We start from the raw sequence: 22,026 nt of genomic DNA, 5'->3' as shown, positions 1-22,026 counted from the left end.
TAGATATGCTGCATGCATGGAGTAGAGTCATCCAAACTTTGTGTTGAACTTTTAGGAGGAGTGCTTTCAGACAATATTTAGGTCTTATTTCTAAGAATAGCAAGGTAGATACACATTTGTAAATACGAATCAGAAAAGTATGAAGGCATGTAGGGGGAGGAGAGGAGCAGAGTTAAGCAGTATAAAATTTCTTTGAGTAATTTAGTGAATGTTGTGTAGTCTAGACATGAAAAATACTGTTATCATCTTCAAATAGAGATGTCATCATCCCTGTATAGAACAGTCCTTTCTAGATCCAGGCAAAAATATGGATTTATTTGCTGTGAAAATTCTCAAGATACCAATTGGGTATAGCATTTTGGCAGAGTGTGGAGGGAGGGCGAGATTTACAGCTAAAATGAATTTTTGTATCTCTTCTCATTGGTGCAGAATTCACCTGAGAGAGGGAAGGGGTTACTGGAGAACTCTGCGCTTCAACTCACTGTATGGGTGGATTCCCAGATGCAGTGGTACCTGCTTAGTAGATTTTGAGAAAGCAAATAAGGGGAGATGTAGACCTTTGTCCAGGTATAGCTTGAAGGAGAAAAGAAGGATGTAGAAAAGTGTGAAGGCCTGGATGTATATCACAGCAGCACCCTAGCTTAGTGCTGGGATGCGATCTGAGTGAGCACCAGTTGTTCTTCCTTCCCTTTCTTCCTTCTCGTAAGAGAAACACAGGATGAGAGAGAGTCGTATCAAACTCCAGTGGGTCTAACTGATTGGGAAGGCAAACAGATTGAGACTGTGGAGCAAGATGCATCTTATCTGCTTGCTGGTACAGACACAACGTTTGTGGCGGTGGAGTCCAGTAGCAGGAGAGTGACAAAAATATTCCTGCCTGCCTTAGAAGGCAGGTGACACATTTGTTAGCTAAATGCTTCTTTATCAAAAGTTGCTGAGAAGGGTGAGCAAAGTTTGCTGTTGGTGGAAGGAGAAGCAGCTCCATCAACTCTGCTGGACTCAAGCCTACCCAATGCCTTTATCTGTTTCCACTTGCGTGAGTTTAGCCCAGAAGTTCAGAACAGACCTGGAAATACTGAAACACCACATCACAAAAGCACTAGACACTAAACCTCCTGTGCAGCAGGAGGGAAGGAACAAGAGAAACCCAAAGTGGTGAATATTACACTTGAGGGGCTGTTTGAAGATAGGATGGAAAAAGATGCTAAGAATGGTAAATTGAAGCAAGGGGATTATAAAGGCTTTAGGTCAAGAAGGAAGGTAATGGAAAAAGCAGATAAAGTTATTAAGTCAGTTTTTTAGAGGAATACAGTAGGTTTTAATAAATACATAAGGGGGAAAAAAACAATTAAAAATGAAGAAGAATGTTTTGTGGCTAAGAGGTAATTTAATTTTCTTTCTAAATGAAAAAAGAGGAGCAGCCTACTGGAAATTAATACAGAGTTTTTTAGTACAGCTGCAGGAGAGTCAGGTAAGAGAAATGTTGAATCTGTAAATTGGCAGTGTGGTTCACGTGTGCTCCTGAATCTTAGTGAAGTTAATGAATTACAAGCAATTACTTTCCAATAAATAAGAACAAGAATGCATTCAGCATCCGAGGTTTAGAAGAAATGGAGAATGGACATTCTGTTCAGCCTGGAGAAGAAAAGGCTCTGGGCAGACCTTATAGCAGTCTTCTAGTACTTGAAGGGGCCTACAAGAAAGGTGGGGAGGGACTTTTTACAAAGGCAGGTAGTGAGAGGACAAGGGAAAATGGTTTTAAACTGGTAGAGGGGAGGTTTAGGTTAGATATGAGGAGGAGATTCTACACTATGAGAGTGATGAGAGACTGACATAGGTTGCCCAGAGAAGCTGTGGATGCTCCACCCTTGGAGGTGTTGATGGGCAGGTTGAATGGGGCTTTGAGCAACTTGGTCTAGTGGGAGGTGCCCCTGCCCATGCAGGTGGGGTGGAACTAGATTATATTTAAGGTCCCTTCCCACCCAAGCCATTTTGTTATTCTGTGACACAGCAAGGAAGCTGCAGACGGCAGTGCTGCAGACAGCAGAGAGACTGCTCTGGAGACTGAGAGATATAGAGCTGGGGTATGAAGAGGGGAAAACTTTCAGGCTTATAGTTACTAAATAAGTGGCAAAAGTATTCATTATCTCAGACTTCAGTCCCCGGTGAAATAATTCAACAAGTTTTAAATAACTAAAACCATGTTGATTTGAAAACAGAACCAGTGGAAAGCAGGGAGGAAGGGATTCTTCCAGGTTACTTCTCCTCCATTAACATAATAATCTTTTCAGGCTTTGTTTTCACATTTGGGAGGGCAGCAGATGTAGTTGGAGCAAGCAACTAGTGTGCTTAATTTGACTGAAGTTTCATATGAATATTAGTTTAACAACAGGTACAAAATACTGTAAATATTGCAAAAAGTGAGGATTCAAACAAGCGACAGTGAGTGGAGATCTGTTGTCAAACTGGGATCCTCCTTTCAAATGGCACATTGGTACAGCTGGAGGGAAGGCAGCCTTTCAATCCTCAAGTGGTGGAGGAAATCTGAAGACATTTGTTTTTGAATTGCACCAAGAATAAATTAAAAGCACATGCAACCACCTTGTTGGAAGAGCTCTACAAATGATTTTTCTTGGACTATTTGGCTGTTGGCATCAGTTACATCCATTTCACACCATTACGGTCCAATCAAACCCTGCCTCAGGCTGCATATGGAAATCATCTCTATGTGTCCTGAACATCATCACAAATGTAAAGTATCTGTGTTTTGCATTTCTGTGACGTACAGAAACTTTTTCCCCCCCTTCTTTTGATTACTTTGTTTCCTGTAATTGTGCATTCTAATAGTTGGTGGGGTTTTCCTCATCGCAGAGCAACATCTTTTGCTTTGTGGCACCTCAGTATGCAGTTGGGAAGTAGTCCTGCCTCTCAGAAGAGGGTGAGGGAAGATGCAGCAATAGATGCTTTTTGTTTCCAGTCTTCGGGATTCTGAAGTGGTGTCTATTCTCTATGCAAGGGGTGATGCTAGAGAGTGGGGTCTTGAATGCTTCTTGTTTGGAAAGATAAACAGCTTGGTGGAAAGGGCAGCCGTAGTCTTTATGTACCAGAGTAGTGGGACAGTGAAATGGATACTCTTGCAAATGGATGAAAAATCTAAAAGCTATACTGAGCAACAGTAACTCTGGTGGTAGGAGATGAGATCTCAAGCTTTTGGGTTGCATCATGACCTGCTTGCTTCTTTAAAGCTTCACTTGCCAAATTTTGGAGAGAACTTGTCCTTGCTCCTTGAATGGAGAATGCAGATTGCCCCAAAGCAAAATAGGAAGCAGACTAACCTGGCTGAGTGTAAGGTTTCTCATGGTGAGAAGGAAAGCTTGTGCAAGCAGTGTGGCATTCGAGTGTAACTTCTGCAACTATAGCTTCCATAGATTAAAAATTCTGAGTTGTGGGACAGTTTAATTACATTGTATGGGAAGAAGGCCTTATTAATCAGCATAAGATTTACTATGCATCAAAGGCCTAGGACTGAGTTCAAAAAATTACAAGGAGCTCTTGAGTATTAGTGAGCTTTGCATTCTCAGCTCAAACAACTGTCAAACACTAAGTTAAAGCCAACTATGGTTGTTAATGGGCATTTCTTTGCAAGGGTAGTGCGTGCCTGTGGTGTGGAAACATCAAGTATGTTTATAAACAAGGAGGTCAGGCCATGCCCAAGAAAACATTCAGTCCTGAAGGAAAGAGGAAAAAGGAGAGTCATTATATGGAAATGAGAAAAGGACATAATGTGGGAGTTGTTGCTGCTCGCTGAGAGGTAACTAGGTAACTAAGAAAGTGCTTTTTAGAAATTACCATTGCTAACACAAGCTCGTGAGATCCTCCGGTGTTGGCAGTGCTGCTGCAGCCACAGAATCAGAGTCACAGGCTGGTGGAAGTTGGCAGGCACCTTTGGAGGTGATCTGGTCCAACATCCCTGCTCAGGCAGGGCCACCTTCAGCCAGTTGCCCAGGAATGTGAACAGTCCTTCTGCAGACTACGTCTTTTATCGGCTGCTGCTACTGCTCAAATGTGATTTTGATTAGATCCACTGCTGATCAGTCTTACCTGACCTAGAACTCCAGCAAAACAAACAGAAGCAGTTGGCAGGCTCTTTTGGCTGAGGTTTCCAGTGTTGCCAATTACTTCAAGCAACAGTGAGAACATTTTCCTGGTGTTGACAGGATCATTGTTATGTTTTCAGAAGGTCTATTTTTATACAGTGACTCACGTTAACGCCTGTTCTGATTTGGTGTTCCTCCATCTTCTTAAAAAATGCAGTGGGACTAATGCACAGCCAGTATAATTGCACTGATTTCTGGATTTTAGCACTCAGAGAGAGTTTGGTCATAGGGTTGAAAATAGATCGTGACCCCAGTCACATTGTAGGTTTCCTTTGGCAGGGAAATTAATGTAGGTATTTCTGTCCCTTCAACTCCTCAGCCCTGCTAAGAATTCTTAACTTTCACGTTGCTGTTCTCCTCAGTTGATACAATACAGGGTATTTTGCGGGTGGCTCCACAGAAACTGTTCTTAACTATTTCACCTCAGCTATATTTGCAAGAGAAAACAAATTTAAAACTTTAACAATGTGGATTTGTAGAGATGAGTTTGCTTGGGTTGTCTGGTTTTCTTTGAGGCTGCTTTTAAACTTACACTCTCTTTTCATTTTAGATATCCACACTGAATGTTGTGGTGACTGTGTTGTAAGGACAGGAATAAGCTCTGCATGTAGGAGGGGGAGGAAGTTCTTAACCCCATGAAAAAGTTTTTGGTGTCACTCTACCCTGAAGTAAAAGCACGCACTGTTAGGTCTTGCACTACTGTTGTGGAAACCAGTAATTGTGTTTAATGTGTGGCAAGCCTTCCTTCTAGGATGTACCTGTGTTTATGTGGAAGGGCTGGAGGCTGTAGAGTTTAGAACTTTTCTGTTACAGCACAGCTCTGTCTCCTGAACAGCAAGGAAAAGGTCTCTTGAACTGAGCTGAAAAGCAAGCCAGGAGCTGCCTGGAGGGACTGGCCTCATGCCCTACTTTATACCTCACTCAAAGGATGGGGACTTGTAGTTTTGAGAAACTTCCCATTGTCTCCTATTTCTCCCTCTTTACTCGAGATCCCTGCTGAGCTGTACTCCTGGTGGCACATGACACATGGTGTGTAACTCGTGCTCATGCAGGTCTGTGGGCTGCCAGTATCCTGGTGCCAGGACCTTGATGATGGACCCTTCTGGAGACGTAGTCGTACTGGTTGATGTGTAGGAGCCAGGTGGAGGGGAAGTGTGTTGGGTGACAGGAAGGAGGGTGGAAATGCATTAAGGTTTTCTTGGTAGGAGCAGGCACAGAGGCTGGAATTTTTGAAACTAGGTTTGTGAAGGTTGGTCTCTTGTGGAGGTTGGTGCTTTTGCAAGGTGTTGTCTTCTCTTGCGTGCACTGACACATTACTACTGGGCAGATTGATTAGAAAGCTTGGTGAGCTCAGTGTCTGTAAGACAGGTTATCCAAGGAATGTTTACATCCAATATGCATTTGGTTATGGGTTTTTATTTTGAAATAAAATATTTTGCCCCTACTTTTATTTTCAGCAGTAGTTAGGAAAGCAAATCTGAAGGGGAAGGGCTGCTGACATTTAAAAGTTGACTTATTTTACCAAATTCCAGGCTGAAAATTTAACACTTACTATAATTCTGTGGTGTCTTTTGCTGCCACAGTGGTTACAGTTAAATAACCTCCTGCATTTTGGTCCTGTGGGTACTGGCTGGCTTTCTGGGTGGTGTGATGTTTGGTGAGCCTGAAATTGAAGGTGACTTGTTGAAAAATAAGCAGAGTAGTAACAGAGAATCTTAGCTAACTCCTGATTAGCAAGCCTCAAATAATTTCTCTTGGCATATTTGTTGGATCCTGAAAATACGATTGAAGACTTCTGGTGGAGGGAAGATGAGTCTCAGGTTTTTAACACCTGACCCTGTATAGGGTTTCATCTTCCCTGACATCTGTGGGTCATTAAGACTTAGTACAGCACAGAAGACTGAGAAAAGACATTGTAGGGTTGAGTGCTCACATAAGAAATAATGCATGTCTGTCTGTCTGTGCAGTTTAGGCACATCTTGAATTTTTAACAGTGAAAACTTCTTGTGTGTTTGTTTTGAAAAGAGAGTGCTACTTTCAGTTTAAGGAAGCTCCTATTCTCAAGGTAGAAGATCATTCATCCTTCATTCTTGTTTCATCTTTTGGCTGAATGGAAATACATTGCCATTGTGTTTCCAGAAGCCTGTTGTAAGGAAAATTTATGATGGAGAAAAATGAGAATCATACAAGAATGGTTTATTTTAGAACGATATTGTGAGCAGGTCCTGCAGACCTGTAGAAGCGCTACTGATCAGCAAGTAGTATTGTATAGTTTAAGAAAATGGTGAAAATAGGGAAAGATGCATTAAATTTCTGTTAATAGCCTCCTGTTTAAATCACTTACCTCTGTTAAATATCTCATGAAATGAAGCTTGTGGTGATACTGTGTCAGAGAGTTTCACTCTTTTGCTGTTCAGCTGGCATTGAATTAAATACAGTCAGTTTGTCATTTGTGCAATGAAAATGAGTTACCTTAACCTGTCATTCATAAGTAAGCTCTGTACAATTTTTCTAGCACTCATCTAATTCATCTGAGGTCAAGGAGAAAATGAAGTTTTATGCCTTTGCCATCACTGACTTGGAGCAATTAGGCTGGTATCCATGAATATGTAAGCTCCTATTTCTTGTCCTGTAAGTGCAGAAAAAGCTGTTCTTACCAGTGTCTGGTTTATCCTGTTGGTGGTTAAACACCTCTGCACATTCTTGTGACATATATTGAATAAAGCAGATATAATGAAAAAATGCTTGGAATATTTCATCACATGCCACTTCTTTTTCTCCTCGAGTGCTGGCTGAAGTTAAGTTTGTGGTTATAGCATAGCTGGGCACTCATCTGAACACTTAGATTGCTTATATTTACTTCTGTTTTGACACTATTTTTTTTACTTGTCTTTTCCAAAATGAAACTTAAAAAAAAAAAAAAAGAAGAGGGAGATAGGACTGCAGTGAGTTCTGAGCTCCTCACTCAGTTTGTTAACCCAAAGAGGTATTACAGAGCTCAACCCCAATAGCTGCCAACCCTATTATTCTCAGGTCGGAATTGAAAACTAGAGTAACTCTAAGCTACTTCTACTTCTTTATTGGTGTTTTTATGATTTAGGCTGAAAATTTACATGGTGCTTTTCAGTAACTGGAGCATATTTGCCAGAAGTGGTTGATTTTTCTGGAGGATGACAGCAATGCAAAAGTTTTAATTTACATGACCTTGTTAACCAATGGATTGCATTAGAGAGTCCAGGTCCAACTGAATCCCAGTGTGTGCCTGTCTCCGTTGTATAAATGCATGAGCTTATTCAAGCATCTGTAATAAGAATAAAAGATAAAATAGTTTCTAATCTTGCACCAAGATAGACCAAATGAGTTTTGTATCATCCAGGATATTTACTCTTTCAATCTCCCTGCAGACAGTGTTATATGAAAATTGCTCATGTTTATATAAAGATAATTATGCTATGCATGTGCTTAATGATTAATTGAAAAATGGTTTATTTTAACAACAAAAAAATTAAGCAGTGTTATAATTCTCAAGTTTTTCTTCATTGCACACCCCAGTTACAGTTTTAACAGTACTGAAACTAGTGACTTACACACTATGAAATCCAGTATGAAGTTGGAAAGAAATGCTTTTTCCTGGCTGTGAATTTCTGTATTTTTTAATAATGTGGTTTAATGATCAGCTTAAGCCATTCTCTCACCCTTCCATGCAGCACCACTGCATTTTTCTGCTGTTCCTTTCTGTTAATGCAAGTAATCAAGAGATTGGCAGGAGCTTACCAGGCTGAATGTTTTTCCACATCACTTCAGCAAACTGGTGCTCCCGCCACGTGGCTGCTCCTTGTTGACACGTGGTAGGGAACAGTAACGCGTGGCTGTGTAGCACGAGAGGAGCAGGAACGCACTTTGCAGTTTTAGGTCAATGAAAGTCACTTTTCCCCTCACTTGCAAACCCTCTGCATTCCCTTCTTTGAGTGGACAGTCTCCAAGATGTAATGGAGTGGGTGGTATGGCAATGGGTGATGGTAAATCATAGGGTGCTTGTTGTAAGACTAAAAGGTACCCTTTTATTTTAGTGTTTATGGTGTTAGGGTGCTGCCCATCTCCTGCATCAACAGAAGGCCTCTGAGGAGGTGTGGGGTGACTAAATGTTTCTGCAGTTTCCCTTTGGAGTTTTGTCCTTACATTCCTCTTCCTTCCCCTATTTCATGTTGCCATGAGCACCTTTACCTCTTGACTAGTGGGTAAATGCCTTGACACTCAGTCACTGCCACTTACCAGGTCAGCTGTTGTCAAAAAACACCTTGAGATTGTAGCTAATGTTTCTCTCCTTTTCAAAAGACCAAATGCATGTATGGTACTGTGCTGCTTCTGGCTCTGACTAAAAATAGATGAGCATGTTTGTGTTTGGACCTTGTTAAACAACTGCCATGCAAGACCACCAAACTAAATGCAGCTCTTAAATAGTATGACAATAGAAGTAAATATTATTCAATAAATCTTTGCTTTATTTTTTTTCCCCTCCTACAGGAATATTTTTACCCGAAATACTTGGGTGAGTCGCAGCTTTTACTTTCACTTTGTGGCAGTGCTGGTATGTAGTGCCTAACACTGGAGCTCTGCTAAGTCTCCAGTGTCTCTGCTAAGGAAACTGATGGAAATCTGATTGCAGTAAACATGCGTTTCTAACTTTTAAGATAGACTGCACGTTCCTTATGTGCTTTTGTTTTTTACTTATATTTAGCTTTACATACAGAGATCCTTTATGTGTTTCCTGCATGGTTAAATGTTGGTGTTGCATTTACATCTGTAGCTTGCAGCATTAGTAAATTATTTGAAGTCTTCTAGCTTTTCCCCTTCATAATTAACTTAGCTCTGAATTGCTTTTCTTATTAAAAAAATAATTGATTGATCCACTGGCTTATTCTGTGGACTTTATCGTAGTCGCAGCATCATATTGTTTTCTATTTATGTTTAATATGTAGTACTTAAGATCACAAATGCCAGCAGTTTTAGAAAACTCCATTTGCTTTTTAGGTTTTTAAAAGAGATTTATTAGGTCAAATTTGAGTAGCTACTAACATGTTTTTAGAATCATAGTAGCATCTGGTAGAGTGATCATCCTCTTCAGATGGCTTATAGCTCTACTGTACATCAGAGCTAAAAAATTTTGATGAACTTAAGAATTTTAGGACATCTGGGAGATTATAATATTGCATAGATTTTGCACCCACCCTTCAAATCCTTGCTTAGTGCATCAGTAAGTCAGGTATAATTTTACATGAACAGCTGCCATGTCACCGTTATAATAATAACAATTTCATTTTCTGTTCTTCAGCTTGTATTCGGAAATATGGGTCGCCATATACAAGAAGTCCAGATTTCCTTACATGCGTTCATAGTAAGCATTTTTGTTTTGTATATTGTAGTTAAATGTTCTCTCATGTTACCTGAAGGAGTGAAGCAGCTCAATCATCTCCATTTTTTATACTATTTTAGTACTGACCTTCCTGTTCTCTAGGATTGAGACTCTGTATCCCTTGTCCTATCTGAGCAGCAAAAGAAGGCCCTTTTCCCTTTGATAACCTGTTGCCGTCTCACTCTCCCTTTCACTGCTTTGCTGTTTTACCATGCAAGATGTTGCTTTCCCACCAGTTTCCCAAGGTGTGAAGGGAAGAGGGAGGAGAAACAGGATTTGCCAGAAGTTTGTAGACTATGCTTGGCCTTTAATTTATTTTCTTTCTTTCTTTTTTTTTTGTTTCTTTTGTTTGTTTGTTTGTTTTTTCTTGAATGCTAACTTCAGCTTGCTCCTGGTATGGAACCTTAAAAAAGCTTAATGTCAAACCCAGGCTTATGTCAGGCTTCTCACAGCTTTCTGTAAGAAGATCAGTTTCACACATCGTGTGACTGTGCTTTAAATATTGCAACCTTTAAAAAATCAGATTAACTTGGATGATAAACTGATATCTGTGTGGAAGGGGAAGGGGTATTTGTTAATCACTAACACTAGAGATGAGAATTTAATCAACTCTTTCCAGTTCCTTCTTGAATTGTAGCAGTGCTAAAGATATAAATCTGCATAAATATTCTAAATATGTTCTGTGGACAGATCAGTTCAAATGGGGAGAAAATCACATGTGTATATGTTTATTTTCATTTTTACTCCTGTGATTCAGTCTCTTACTGTGATGAGTTTGATTTACCCATATGTTCATATGAGTGCTACCAAAACAGGATCAGGATTTAGTCAAGCTTTGACGTTTATAAACTCATTACAGCATGAGTTACTTTTTTGAAGAGTGAATTCCAGGGTTTCTAATGGGTATATTAAGACCTGCCCTGATCCACTGGAGAAGTATCACTTCTAGATGTTAGAGTCCTTTGAGCTGGGAATTCTCAGAACTGTGGTACCACCATTGGCTGCAGTACGCCAGCTTGTCCATAGCAGGACAGGAGGCTGAATGCTTCCTTTTGCTCACATGTGTGGCACAGCAAAGAGGTGGGAATTCCTGCTGAAAATGGGTGGCATCAACTGGGAACACTTGTTCCGAACAGCTAATAGGGTGTTAGAAATACAAGTCTAAAGACTAGTGATGAAAAAATCTGAAACGATGAAAGCTGAATAATAGTTTTTAGGGATTTTTGCCCATTGCAGATGCAGTGGTTTGGAAAAAAAATCATAATATTTTCCCCCATTAAAATGTTTCTAAATGACTGAGTTTTGTCTAGCTGTTGCCAATTCACAAGAGAAGTAATGGAGAAGGAGCCTGAAACACACTTGGAAGAATGACAGGCTTTGTGCTTGGCCAGTTCTAGTGTGCCTCTCAATTTTTCACAGATGCTGCCAAAAGACTGTGTAGTTCTGTGGGGTTGTGCCTGGAAGACGCATTTAAATTTTGTTTCTTAACTGTCTTTCTCCTCTTAGAACAAGGTAGTGGAAGGCTCTTTTATTCTGACATAAAAAGACATTGTCCAGCCCAAGGGCTGGAGGGTGATTAACTATACTAGTTTATACTAGAAATAAAGTACAAATTTTAACTGTGGCAGTGATTACACAGCTTAGCAGAGTATCTGAGGATTCTCATTTTCGTAAGGTCAGGGTTGTAGGTAGGATTCAGCTCCAGGTTCAGAGAGGTAGATGCAGGTGTTTCCAGCATAGGTGCCTACATGAGCAGTATTCCCATCACAGTTAGTGGAGAGTTAATCTGCAGTTCTAGAGGGATTCCACTGACCAAGCTGTGTCTGTGCTGGGGAGAGCTGAATCACTATCCAGGCTCTATTTACTGTACTGACTAGGTCTCCACTGACTGCAGTGAGAATATGAGGAAATTGCTGTGCAGATAGATGCTTGCCTCACAGCGTAGCTACCTGTACTTTGGTCTGCAGATCTGGGTCTTTTTCTAAAAGAGATGTTATTGTCTAGCTAGGCATTAGTGATATGATTCTGCAAGAGTCTGGCAAACTGTACGGGTTTTTTTTTAAAAAAGATTGCACGTGGCCTCAAAAAACACAATGGGATTTTTATTAGGTCGTGTGTATCTGCTTTTTAATAGTGAGTGTCATAATCTTCACAGCCTAGCATTTTCCAAGTGTAGTTTTAATTTGTACTATTTTGTAAATATAAAAAAATAAATTAATATTTTTTAAAAAATTACACTACAAAGCAGTGAACTCAAAGGAGCAGCCAGTGTACTTAAGGAAAGTTTTGTTTCCTTACTGACTTAAAAAGTGGAACCAGTAGTACTATTTTCTATCTGCATTTATAAGCCATATATGTGCTATCAGACACTGTCAAAGCACACAAAAAAGTCATGCTTTTCTTTACTTTTAATACCTTTCCTAAAATCTGTTATGCAAATGAATGGAAACAAAAGCTCCATTTTGTCTTGCAATGGCTTAAATCACGAGCACCTTCTACCAAGTTCTACCAGCCTTCTACTTTCTACCAATAGTTCCACAGAATTATGCAGCTGTGAAGTCACCAAGAGGGTATAAAACTGTGTCTTCTGTTCTCAAACCCCCATGATAAGAGGAGCAAACTATCAGCACAGAGTTGATGTGATAGAAATGTCCATGGTTGTCCTGTCATTTATCGTGTGTTGTGATAGAGTGGTATTCTTCTAGGCAGCATTATTGCCATCTGGCTCTGCAAGGTACATCAAAATCCGGTTTGAGGGAGAGAATCAGAAGCTTGATGATACACCAGATAAGTCATGCATTATTACCCTGTTGGCTTTTTTAGCTTATCAAGCTGGATGATTAAAGGACTGGAATCCCTGTCTTAAGAGGAAAGGCTGAGACCTGGGGCTTTTCAGTCTAGAGAGGAGAAGACTGAGGGGGGATCTAATTAATATCTATAAATACATGAGGGCTGGATGTCAAGAAGGCAGGGACAACCTCTTTTCACTTGTGCCCTGTGATAGGATGAGAGGCAGTGGATTCAAACTCAAGCACAGGAAGTTCCATCTCAACGTGAGGAAGAACTTTACTGTGAGGGTTACAGAGCACTGGAACAGGCTGCCCAGAGAGGTTGTGGAGTCTCCTTCTCTGGAGACTTTCAAGACCTGTCTGGATGCCTTTCTGAGTGATCAGCCCTAGCTGGTTTTGGGGTTTTTTTGGGATTTTTTTTTGGTCCTGCTCTGGCAGGGGGTTGGACTTGATGATCTTTGGAGATCCCTTCCAAGCCCTAATATTCTGTGATGCTGTGATTCTGTGAAGTGACTTTGAAAAGTCACTGGGAGGCTTAGTATGTGCTGCTTCAAAAAAGTAGACTTGGCTTACTATACCTAAACCATTCTGTTTACTGTACACAAATTCTGGTCTGCCTAGGAAAAGAAACATGCTGACCAGAGCTGCTCTGGTGTGGCTCATCTCCACCTTAGCCTGGCCTCTCCTTCCCTGACTCCTCCACCTCCAGCCGTGCATCAACTGGGCAGTGATTTGTCAGGAGGTATCCTGGCAGGTGGATGTTCAGACAGCCTGTGTAGCTGTGTTTTATTTTGCATGGCCTCGCTTCCACCTTGGCTGGGGCTTTTCCCCGGCTCTGCACAGTTGGAGTGGTGAGGGAGGAAGATAATTAAGCCTTGTTTGTAGTGAGTGGTGGGTTACTTCTGTGAGACTCTTAGGATTTTACTATAGCGTTTTCCCAGGCACTCCTTGGCCACGATGGAACACCTTGCTGAGGGTCAGGATAAATGCTTCTCAAGGGCATGGTCCTGGCTAGAGGCCGAAGCTGTGCTGGCTACAGAGGAGGAAAGTGAGACACTGCCTGGAACCAATATTTTTAGCTGTATTTTGATAGAGGTGGATGAAATCACAACTATTTTAGTTGAGTAGATTTGTGATTCTTTATGACCTTTTATAGAGCTCCTTTCTTTGCTTCATCTGTTTTGTTCCAGTTGATTCAGCCCACTATATTTAATGACAGCCACTGCCAATCATCTGGTGATTTTTGGCTTCTGTTACTCCTCTTCAGAAGTGCAGTGAAGTCTTCATTACAAACATATGCATAGTGGACAGCTATGTTTGTCATAGTTGTTGAACCCCCTCTAGACAGTCTTTATGTCCAAAGCTCAACTAAAGACCCTATGGAGAAAGGAGTGGTGAAAACTTTTATATTGTACAAAGTGCTACATGTAAAGCAAATATGAATTTAGTACTCCATGGTAATCTGGATGAAGTGCAACACTATGTGCTGCTAACTTAGAATCACAGAATGGTTTGGCTTGGAAGGGGCCTTTAAAGGTCATTAGTCCATCCCCTCTGCAGTGAGCAGGGAAATCTTCAACTAGATGAGGTTGCTAAGAGCCCCATCGAGCCTGGCCTTGAATGTTTGCAGGGATGGGCCTTCTACCAGCTCTTTGGACAACCTGTTCCAGTGTCTCACCATCCTCATTGTAAAAAATTTCTACATTATATCTAGTCCTAATCTACCCACCATTAGTTTAAAACCATTATCCCTTGGCCTACTGCAACAGGCTCTGCTAAAAGTTTCTCCCCATCTTTCTTATAAGCCCCCCTTTAAGTATTTAAAGCCCATGTAACTTATGTTCAGTGGTAATTCACTGTGCAGTGTAGCCCACGAATCTGACTATTTTTTATTGATAACTATAACACAAATGCTATCCAACATCAGAGTATATGCTCGTGCCTTATTTTAATGCCTAACATTTCATTAATCTTAACAGCTGTCCAAATGGCAGACTGAAAAGTCCAAAAAGGCAGTGGGGCAAACTGAAACACAGGAGGTTCCTTCTGAACATCAGGAAACACTTCACTGTAAGGATGACCCAGCACTGATACAGGTGGCCCAAGGAGGCTGTGAAGCCTCCAGCCTTGGAGATACTCAGAAGTTGTCTGGACATGGTCCTGGGCAACCAGTTCTAGGCAACCCTTCTTTAGCAGGGAGTTGAACAAGATGACTTCCAGAGGTGCCTGCCAACCTCAACCAGTTTGTGATTACTGAGATTCAAATCCAAGGCAGACAGTGCAAACAACAACACTGTTTATATATGAAAGGGAGTTTCTTCTGCCTGCACTCACATAAATGTTTTTTCAAAACAACCTGTCATGAAGGGGACTTTCAGGGTCACACAAAGGAAGTTAATAAGAGACATGTAGAAGGAGTGTAATCCCAATGAAAGTAGGAGTATATCCAATTCTTAAATTAAGTCAATTTGAGAAGTCTGATAGAGCTTCTAATCTACAAACAGTTCCTCACCCTACATGCCTCCTTGCCATCCCTTATGCCCATCAATTCACAAGTCATGTTTCCGGATATCGTGAGGACTACAATCTGGACGTTGGTCCTACTGAACATTGGTCTCAGCAGAACCAGTCCACAAGGAGGGATCTTTGCTGCTACTGCTTGCTTAATGTGTACCCAGTGAGCACTTCTCGCACTGCAAATCTAGTGTCACAGACTGAACATGATCTGCAGGGAGCTGTTGCTAATCAGGTGCTCTAAATGTACTTGTCTGGTCCACTTTTGGTAAACTCTTCCTTTTGTCTGGACTGAACCAGGTTTCTGCTGAGTTGTAAGGATGTGCTGCTAAAATTGTAGGATGGGAGAAGACATTGTTAATTATAGTAGTTCTTCCTTTAAAGAAGCTATGCTAGCTGCGGTAACTGCAACAGTTCCTGTATCATGCACCAAAAGGACTGGGCAGAATAATTGCTTTGTAGCTGTGCCACCCCACACTGGAGGCACAGCTGGTCAGGCACAAAAAGCTGCCACATATGTTCACCAGAAGAGAAGCCTGGGCATCATGCCTCCATACCGTAGGACTTCCTTTTCCCATTGCATTCCATGTGCTGGTGAGAATAGAGGACAGTGGGACGGATCATGTAACTGCTCCAGTGTAGATCAGTCCCAGTAGGAAGTGGCATCCATGGCAGACTGGACTGTGACTGAAGTTCACCCAAGTGTAGAAGGTCTACAGAAGTGCCCTGTCTCTCCTGAACCCCGCTACTGGTTGGGGATATATGAACAGAAAGGCTCTCTAAGTAGGTGAGCTTTGCAGTGCACAGAAAGAGCTGCTCCTTCTGGTTAAGGTTGTAGAAACATTTAATGCGTTTCTGGGTTTTTTTGGAGATCACCAACCTAAAACAACTTATTTTTTGTGGGGACAAGGATGTTATCTTGTTCTTCCTTTAGGTGTCTCTGCAAAGCACTTTCCCTGGCTATTTTGTAGATAAGTGGGTAGATGAAATTGGACAGGTGATTTCCATTTGTTGAGTAGTTATATAATAATTTGATATTTGTTGCTCCAGTCTTCCCCAAAGTATGGTGACTACTCTCTTTTATCTTTTCTATGGAGAAAATTCATTGCCAACTATTGGAACTTGGCTTAAAAATCATGGCAGACTTTATTCTTTGTTGGTCTCATAGGAATATTATGCTGTCTGTAAACTGGTTTGCTATCCTTATGTTGTTAACACGTTAGTATTTCTTTTTTTATTCTCATTTTATGTAATAGAAAAGCCTTAGTTGGACAGCTCTGACAAAAGTCTCAGATATTTACCTTTGCTAGCAACAAATCTATCAGCCCTAGTAAGATCCTCAGTTGAGCTACCAAAAGTAATTGAAAAGAGTACCCATTCTTCCTTGAATACTTTAGTTGCTACTTGCTTTCTATTTTCTCCAAAACTAGGGATAGTAGAATTTCTTGAAAAATGAGCTACTTTGAGTTGTTTCTTTCAGGATGTGACCTTCAGATACGGGGGTAGCTCACTCCCTTTTGCAATTAAATGAATTCTGCTGCTTGTGCAAAATACCTGGCACAGCTTGTTCAGCATGTGAGCACTAGGAGTTAGCTTCCTGTGTTGCTATGTGTGAGTGTTTCTGGCAGTGACTCCCCATTACTGTTTAAACTTCTTGACTTTTAATGAGAGTGAAACACCTGGTTGTCAGTGACTTTAATGCATTGTTCTGTTTTCTTTTGGCTTTTTTTTTTATTCCTGACATAAATCAGATTTGCCAAACCAGTGTTCTCCTGAGCCTTGTCACAAAGAGGGGACTGTCAAATGTGAAGATCTCAAGGGGGACTTCTATTGTGAATGCAAGCGTGGCTGGCAGGGAAAAACTTGTGACAAAGGTAATTGGGTTTCATTATCTTTTCTACATGTAACAAAGATGTATTGAGTTTTGCTATATTCTCATGTGATCACTGATACTGTGCTGCACAATTCAAAAGTCACAAAATTGAACCTGAATGACACACTGCTCATGTTTTTACCCTTCTGTGAATCAAGTGACTCTGTTGCATCAACATTTTTTATACACCTTTAATGGATCTCAGCTTGGTCTTGGCAAAATAATCTTAAATTATACTCCAACTTTCTGTCCCATCCCTCTGAAAGGGGCAGCAGAAATAAAGTTGTAGTGGCTTTTAAAGCAGAAGTACTTCAGTGTAACAGATCAGACAGCAGAGCCTGAGAATTTGCCCTGTGTTCCTTTCAAGCACCTCTGCAATGGGAACAGTGACTTTCAGCAGGCAGTTGGGGTCTGACACTGATGATGCACAAGCAGATGAATTTTTTCTCCTAGAGCCTCCTCACTAGTAGGATCTTACTCCACATCCACTTACATCCCACTGTGTATTTCCACCAACTCCAAAGACAATATTTAGGCAGGAATTATATGTGCTAGAAGTTCCAGGCTTGAAGTGGGCTTTCTGTATTCCTTTACAAAACAACAAAGTAATCTTCTCTCCTCATGTTTTTTTATTTCTTCTCTTACTTCTGCCTGCAAGGCTTCCTGTCAGGGCTGTTGCTTTTCTGTCTGCCAATATCAAGAAATTGCCAGAAATTGCATTCAGCCAGTCTGGAATTCTGGCAACCAAGACAGCAGGAGACCCAAAACCTCTCCTTCTGATGTAAATATTGTGGGGAGATTATAGGTTCACTCACAAGCAGCTTTTTTAAGCATTTGAGACAGTTGTCTGATCAGTATACAATCAGCTTTGAGAGTTCAGCAACTGATCAGTCTGAAGCATATCCCCCCTTATAAGATGCCATGAAATATGCTGTTCTAACATCAGCTAACTCTGGAGTCCCACATACAATCAGGACGTAGTGAGCAGGCGGGGCACATTGAGGGTGAGATCCAGGCTCTGCTGAATTTAATAGGCATTAGCTGCTAACTTCAGTTGAGCACCGTTTAGCTCACAGTGCTCAATAGGTGTGAACTTAAACCATGTTGTGTTCTTGTAATCTCTGCATTAGTAAGGATATATTGTTTGTGTTTTATTTAAAGCTTTCACCTTGAACTTACTGGTCATGAATGATTTTAAAAGTTAGTTATTATATAAAATATATTTGTTATAATTAGTTTGCTTCTGCAAACAAACTTCTTCACCTCCACAGTGACTAAAGATACTCTTCTGCATTCTCAGTGTTGTGAAGGAGGTACTCAATTAGAATTTCTTCTCTGTCTTACTCTTTTTCTCTAATGAACTGAGCTAACGTACTTGAAGTGTTTGAATAAAATCTTTGTGCTGTTTGTAATCATTGTGTTGTAGCTGTGACACTGTTTCTTGTTTGGTCTTCCTCCTTCCTAAGGCCTATCCCACTCTCACCCTCCAGATTATTTACAGAGGTGAAAAGCTGACTTTATCACTTTCTTTTGATGTAGATATCGATGAATGCAGAGTGCAGAATGGTGGCTGTAACCAGGTCTGTCTCAACAAGCTAGGCAGCTACCACTGCTCATGCTTCAGTGGATACGCTCTTAAAGACAGCAAAACATGTGAAGGTAAGCTTTGCTGGGCCTCTCAGTTTGCTGCAGCAGATGCTTAGTGATTTGTGACTGTGTTTCAGTGAGCTGGGTGGCACTGAGCAGCCCTGGTCGAGTCCCCAGCCCAGCAGAGTCTTGCTGGTAGCTCCTGTTGAGCTGCACTGGGGTTGTACTGGCTGCCCCAGCCGGCGCTACATGCCTGGGCTTGTCAGCGGACGCACCGTGCTGCTTTCCAGCATCACCACACAGGCATGATTCACAGAGGATTTGTGGCTTGGATTGTGCTAACTTGGTTTAGTTGATCAGTCCTCACAGCCTGATACCGAGGGGAGGAAAGGCTGGCCAGATGCGTTCTTGTGATTCTTTCCAGGCTCACAGTGCCATAGTATGTGAGCCGTTTGTTTTCCTCTTGTGTGTTTCTTATTGTAATTTCTTTTTCTAAATTTGGATATGTGCAGCAGGTAATGAATTCAGATAGATGCAGATGGATAAATTCCCTGCAACTGAATATTAATAGCTGTAGAAAGGCCCCAGTGAAGGGTGGCAACTGTTTCACACAGTAGTTGAGAAGAGAAAGTGAGGATCTGAAGTACCTGATTGAAACTGCAGAATAAATTTACATAACCAGAACTTAAGCAACTGAGATTTTAAAGATGTTAAGAGACTGCATGCTGAGACACAGACTCATTAATGATCACAGGTGGCTGTTAAAAGTTACGTGTATCTCACGAAAAAAAAAGGTGGTTCTGTGTAAATACCTCTTGCAGATGGATGTGACAATGTATTTCCAAACAGTTTGCATGCCTGATCTGAACAACAATGCTACCAGCTGAAACACAAAGAGCAGGTTTTTATTTCTATGGCATTTGCACTGTTTAAAGCTATGACTATATAGATTACATGGTATCCCTTTCCAATGGGAGCAGCTGCTCAGAATAGCCAACTTCCCTTTTGAATTGTTTTCTGGTGCCAGTTGGCATGGAGAGGTGTATGGTGAGTGGGCTCACAGTTATGTTTTTTTCCATGTTTATGTGTATTGGTATGATACCCTAGTACTGTCTACTAGAGCATTGTGGATATAGTGTGTGAGCATAGGCCAGTTCACTCGTACATGGGAAAATCACAAAGTGTAACATGGTTATTTAGACATATACTAGAAAGCAAAAGTAAATACTAAACTCTCAGTATACTGCAAATGTTTTGTCAACAGCAGGATTTTGCTAGGTATTAGTTTAGGTGTTAGAAAAGCATTTGTTTGTTTTCATGGACCTCCTTTTCCAGTTCATTGCCTGCCTTCATGGTGAAACCCCACAACATCTCTCAGACATGACTTGTTTTCTGTGATGAATTGGGTTGCTTCAATGCCCCTTTACCACTGCAGAGCAGCAGGTTTAGATACTAGTCTTGCAGATGTGTGTAAAAGCATCGTTTGCTTCTCTGAGGAAGGAGGCCAGAAATCTGTGATGCTCTACAGGCTTTGTGTTCCTTCTGTTTTGGTAGAAATTATACTTTGTTTTCTTCATTGCTGCTTTTTAAACCAGCTTCAAACCCCAGAACAGAGTCGGGTTTTTTGGGTTTCTGGTTTACAGTTCTTCTCCTGGCTCACTTTGCATTATTTTTTTTTTCCCAGTAGTGGTTAATGGCTTTAAGAAAGTAGCAACAACTGGTTTTGAAAGCCTGAAGTAGAAGCTCTTTATAGGTAACCCTGAAGGTAGATTCCTAAAGATACTGGTTTTTTTTCAGTTACCAGAATAATAGAGGGATCATTTGATCCTGAACCCACTTAACTGTGCAAACGGTGAAGTGATTACACTCATCTGAAGTAGTGTTGTTTAATTGCTTGTTTTGCAGACATAGATGAATGCACAGCATCAACAGACATCTGCGGAGAAGCTCATTGTAAAAATTTAATAAGCTCATACGAATGTGTTTGTGATGCAGGCTACAAGTACGACAACTTGAGAAAGACTTGTCAGGGTAAGCTCATGAAATAACATTATGTTGGCATTTCTTACATTATTTAAAGCTATAAAAACCCAGAAGTTGAATTTCAGGCTTCAGTAAAAACTTTTCTTTTTCTTTTTTTCTTTTCCTTTTTTTGATCTTGTTTACACACTGGACTTCTGTTCCATTTCCATAGTTGTGAGTTTGCAATTGTCTTTGAGTTCACTCAGTTTGCAGTCATCTTTGGTGACTTGAATCAAGCTGTACGAGCCAGGGTACTGACTTGAATCTATGACAAGAACAAGATCTGGTGGACTTTCAGAAACGTCTGTCCATGTGTCTGTCTCTCTTTGTAGGACAAGAAAAGTTAGAGCAGTAGCTGTTGTTCTTTCAAAGCCTGTCTTGTGGTATTACTCTGAACTAGCAGCTTAATATGCATTGGAACCATGCACAGTTCTGCTGGCTACACTGCCTGCAAGCTTTCTCAATGGAGTAAGTTTTGAAAGTGTTCCAAAACTAGCATTGTTCCCTGTCTTTTGTCTAAGTTAACGTAATTACTTGAATCACATGCCTACCAGGCCCTAAGTGTTTATCTCTGCCTGAGGAGATCCCAGTGGGCCACTGCAATTTGTTTTCCTCCATTTGTTTGCGAAGTGGGTGAAAACAAGGAGAAGGAAAAAAAAAGAAAATAATGAATGAGAAACTCAGCTTTCCCTTGTCTGTTGAGGATCCAGCTGCTGAGAAGCAATGAAGCAAGCAGTCTGTGAGTTGAACCTGAAGCAGGAGCCAGTCAGCAGAGGCATAGCAGAAGGGTCCTGAAGGGAGGAAGTCTTGTCTAGAAGTTAAAGTCCAGAGCTCTTGAACCAGCAGACAAGGAGTTGAGCTCTGCTTCCAGCCTTCCCACTGGCTTGCTGGGTATGTTTGGGCAGCTGGAATCTGTCTGTGAAAATAGGTTTGTGCAGATGCTAATTCTAACTCTTCCCTCCTGTAAAGATGTGGCATAGGGCAAGTACTGGCTGCGGAGCACTTGGGCATGCTCAAACAAAAGGTGCTACAAAACAGCAGTGAGAATGTTTTTTTCCCCAAAATTATTCATGTTTAAACAAACTCATTTGCTGTTTTCTCCTCTTTGCTGGTTTTGTGTAGATATAAATGAATGTGAAGAAAAGCTCTGTGAACAGACCTGTGTCAACTCACCAGGGAGTTATACCTGTCATTGCGATGGCAGAGGGGGAGTAAAACTTTCCCAGGACATGAATACGTGTGAGGTGTGTTAGTCTTCGTTGCTCTAACTGCAGAACAGACCTTTATTTTACATTGCAATTAAGAATAAATTATGAAACCAAAGCCATTTGAGCTGAGTGACCAGTAGAAGGAAGTCATACTGGCAAAACCAGGTGAGCTGGAGACAGCAGCTCTCCTGAAAACAAACTCTTCTGAAAGTCTTTCTTCTCCGGCTTCTCTGTCCCCATCCCAAAAAGACTGTGCCCTGCGAGCCCCTGCTTTGGCTATGAGTTGCCTCTGGTGGCCTAAGCTTTACTGAGTTAGACCTAGTAGGGTGGTGCAAAGGTCTCAGGGCATATGGTGTAAGTTACAGACCAGCACTTGCACTAAACACTTCCATCCTCCAGGCATTTGAGGTGGATGGGCTACAGTAGCACAGGCTGCCTCTGTGGAAACCAACAAACCAACAGC

At 41.1% G+C, this 22,026-nt stretch overlaps 1 protein-coding gene across 2 annotated transcripts in view; it reads left to right on the top strand.

Moving 5' to 3' along the window:
- Nucleotides 1–22,026, top strand: part of GAS6 (growth arrest specific 6) — a 64,381-nt gene that overhangs the window by 5,648 nt on the left and 36,707 nt on the right. For both annotated transcript variants that reach the window (XM_051633314.1, XM_051633323.1), the window contains exons 3-8: nucleotides 8,682–8,706; nucleotides 9,490–9,552; nucleotides 16,625–16,747; nucleotides 18,286–18,405; nucleotides 20,239–20,364; nucleotides 21,478–21,599. In XM_051633314.1, coding sequence (XP_051489274.1) covers nucleotides 8,682–8,706; nucleotides 9,490–9,552; nucleotides 16,625–16,747; nucleotides 18,286–18,405; nucleotides 20,239–20,364; nucleotides 21,478–21,599 — 579 coding nt within the window. The remainder of the gene's footprint in view (nucleotides 1–8,681; nucleotides 8,707–9,489; nucleotides 9,553–16,624; nucleotides 16,748–18,285; nucleotides 18,406–20,238; nucleotides 20,365–21,477; nucleotides 21,600–22,026) is intronic.

This window comes from Apus apus, chromosome 1 (genome assembly GCF_020740795.1).
Source record: "Apus apus isolate bApuApu2 chromosome 1, bApuApu2.pri.cur, whole genome shotgun sequence".
Taxonomy (NCBI): Eukaryota; Metazoa; Chordata; class Aves; order Apodiformes; family Apodidae; genus Apus; species Apus apus.
This window is presented reverse-complemented; position numbering and strand designations above follow the sequence as displayed.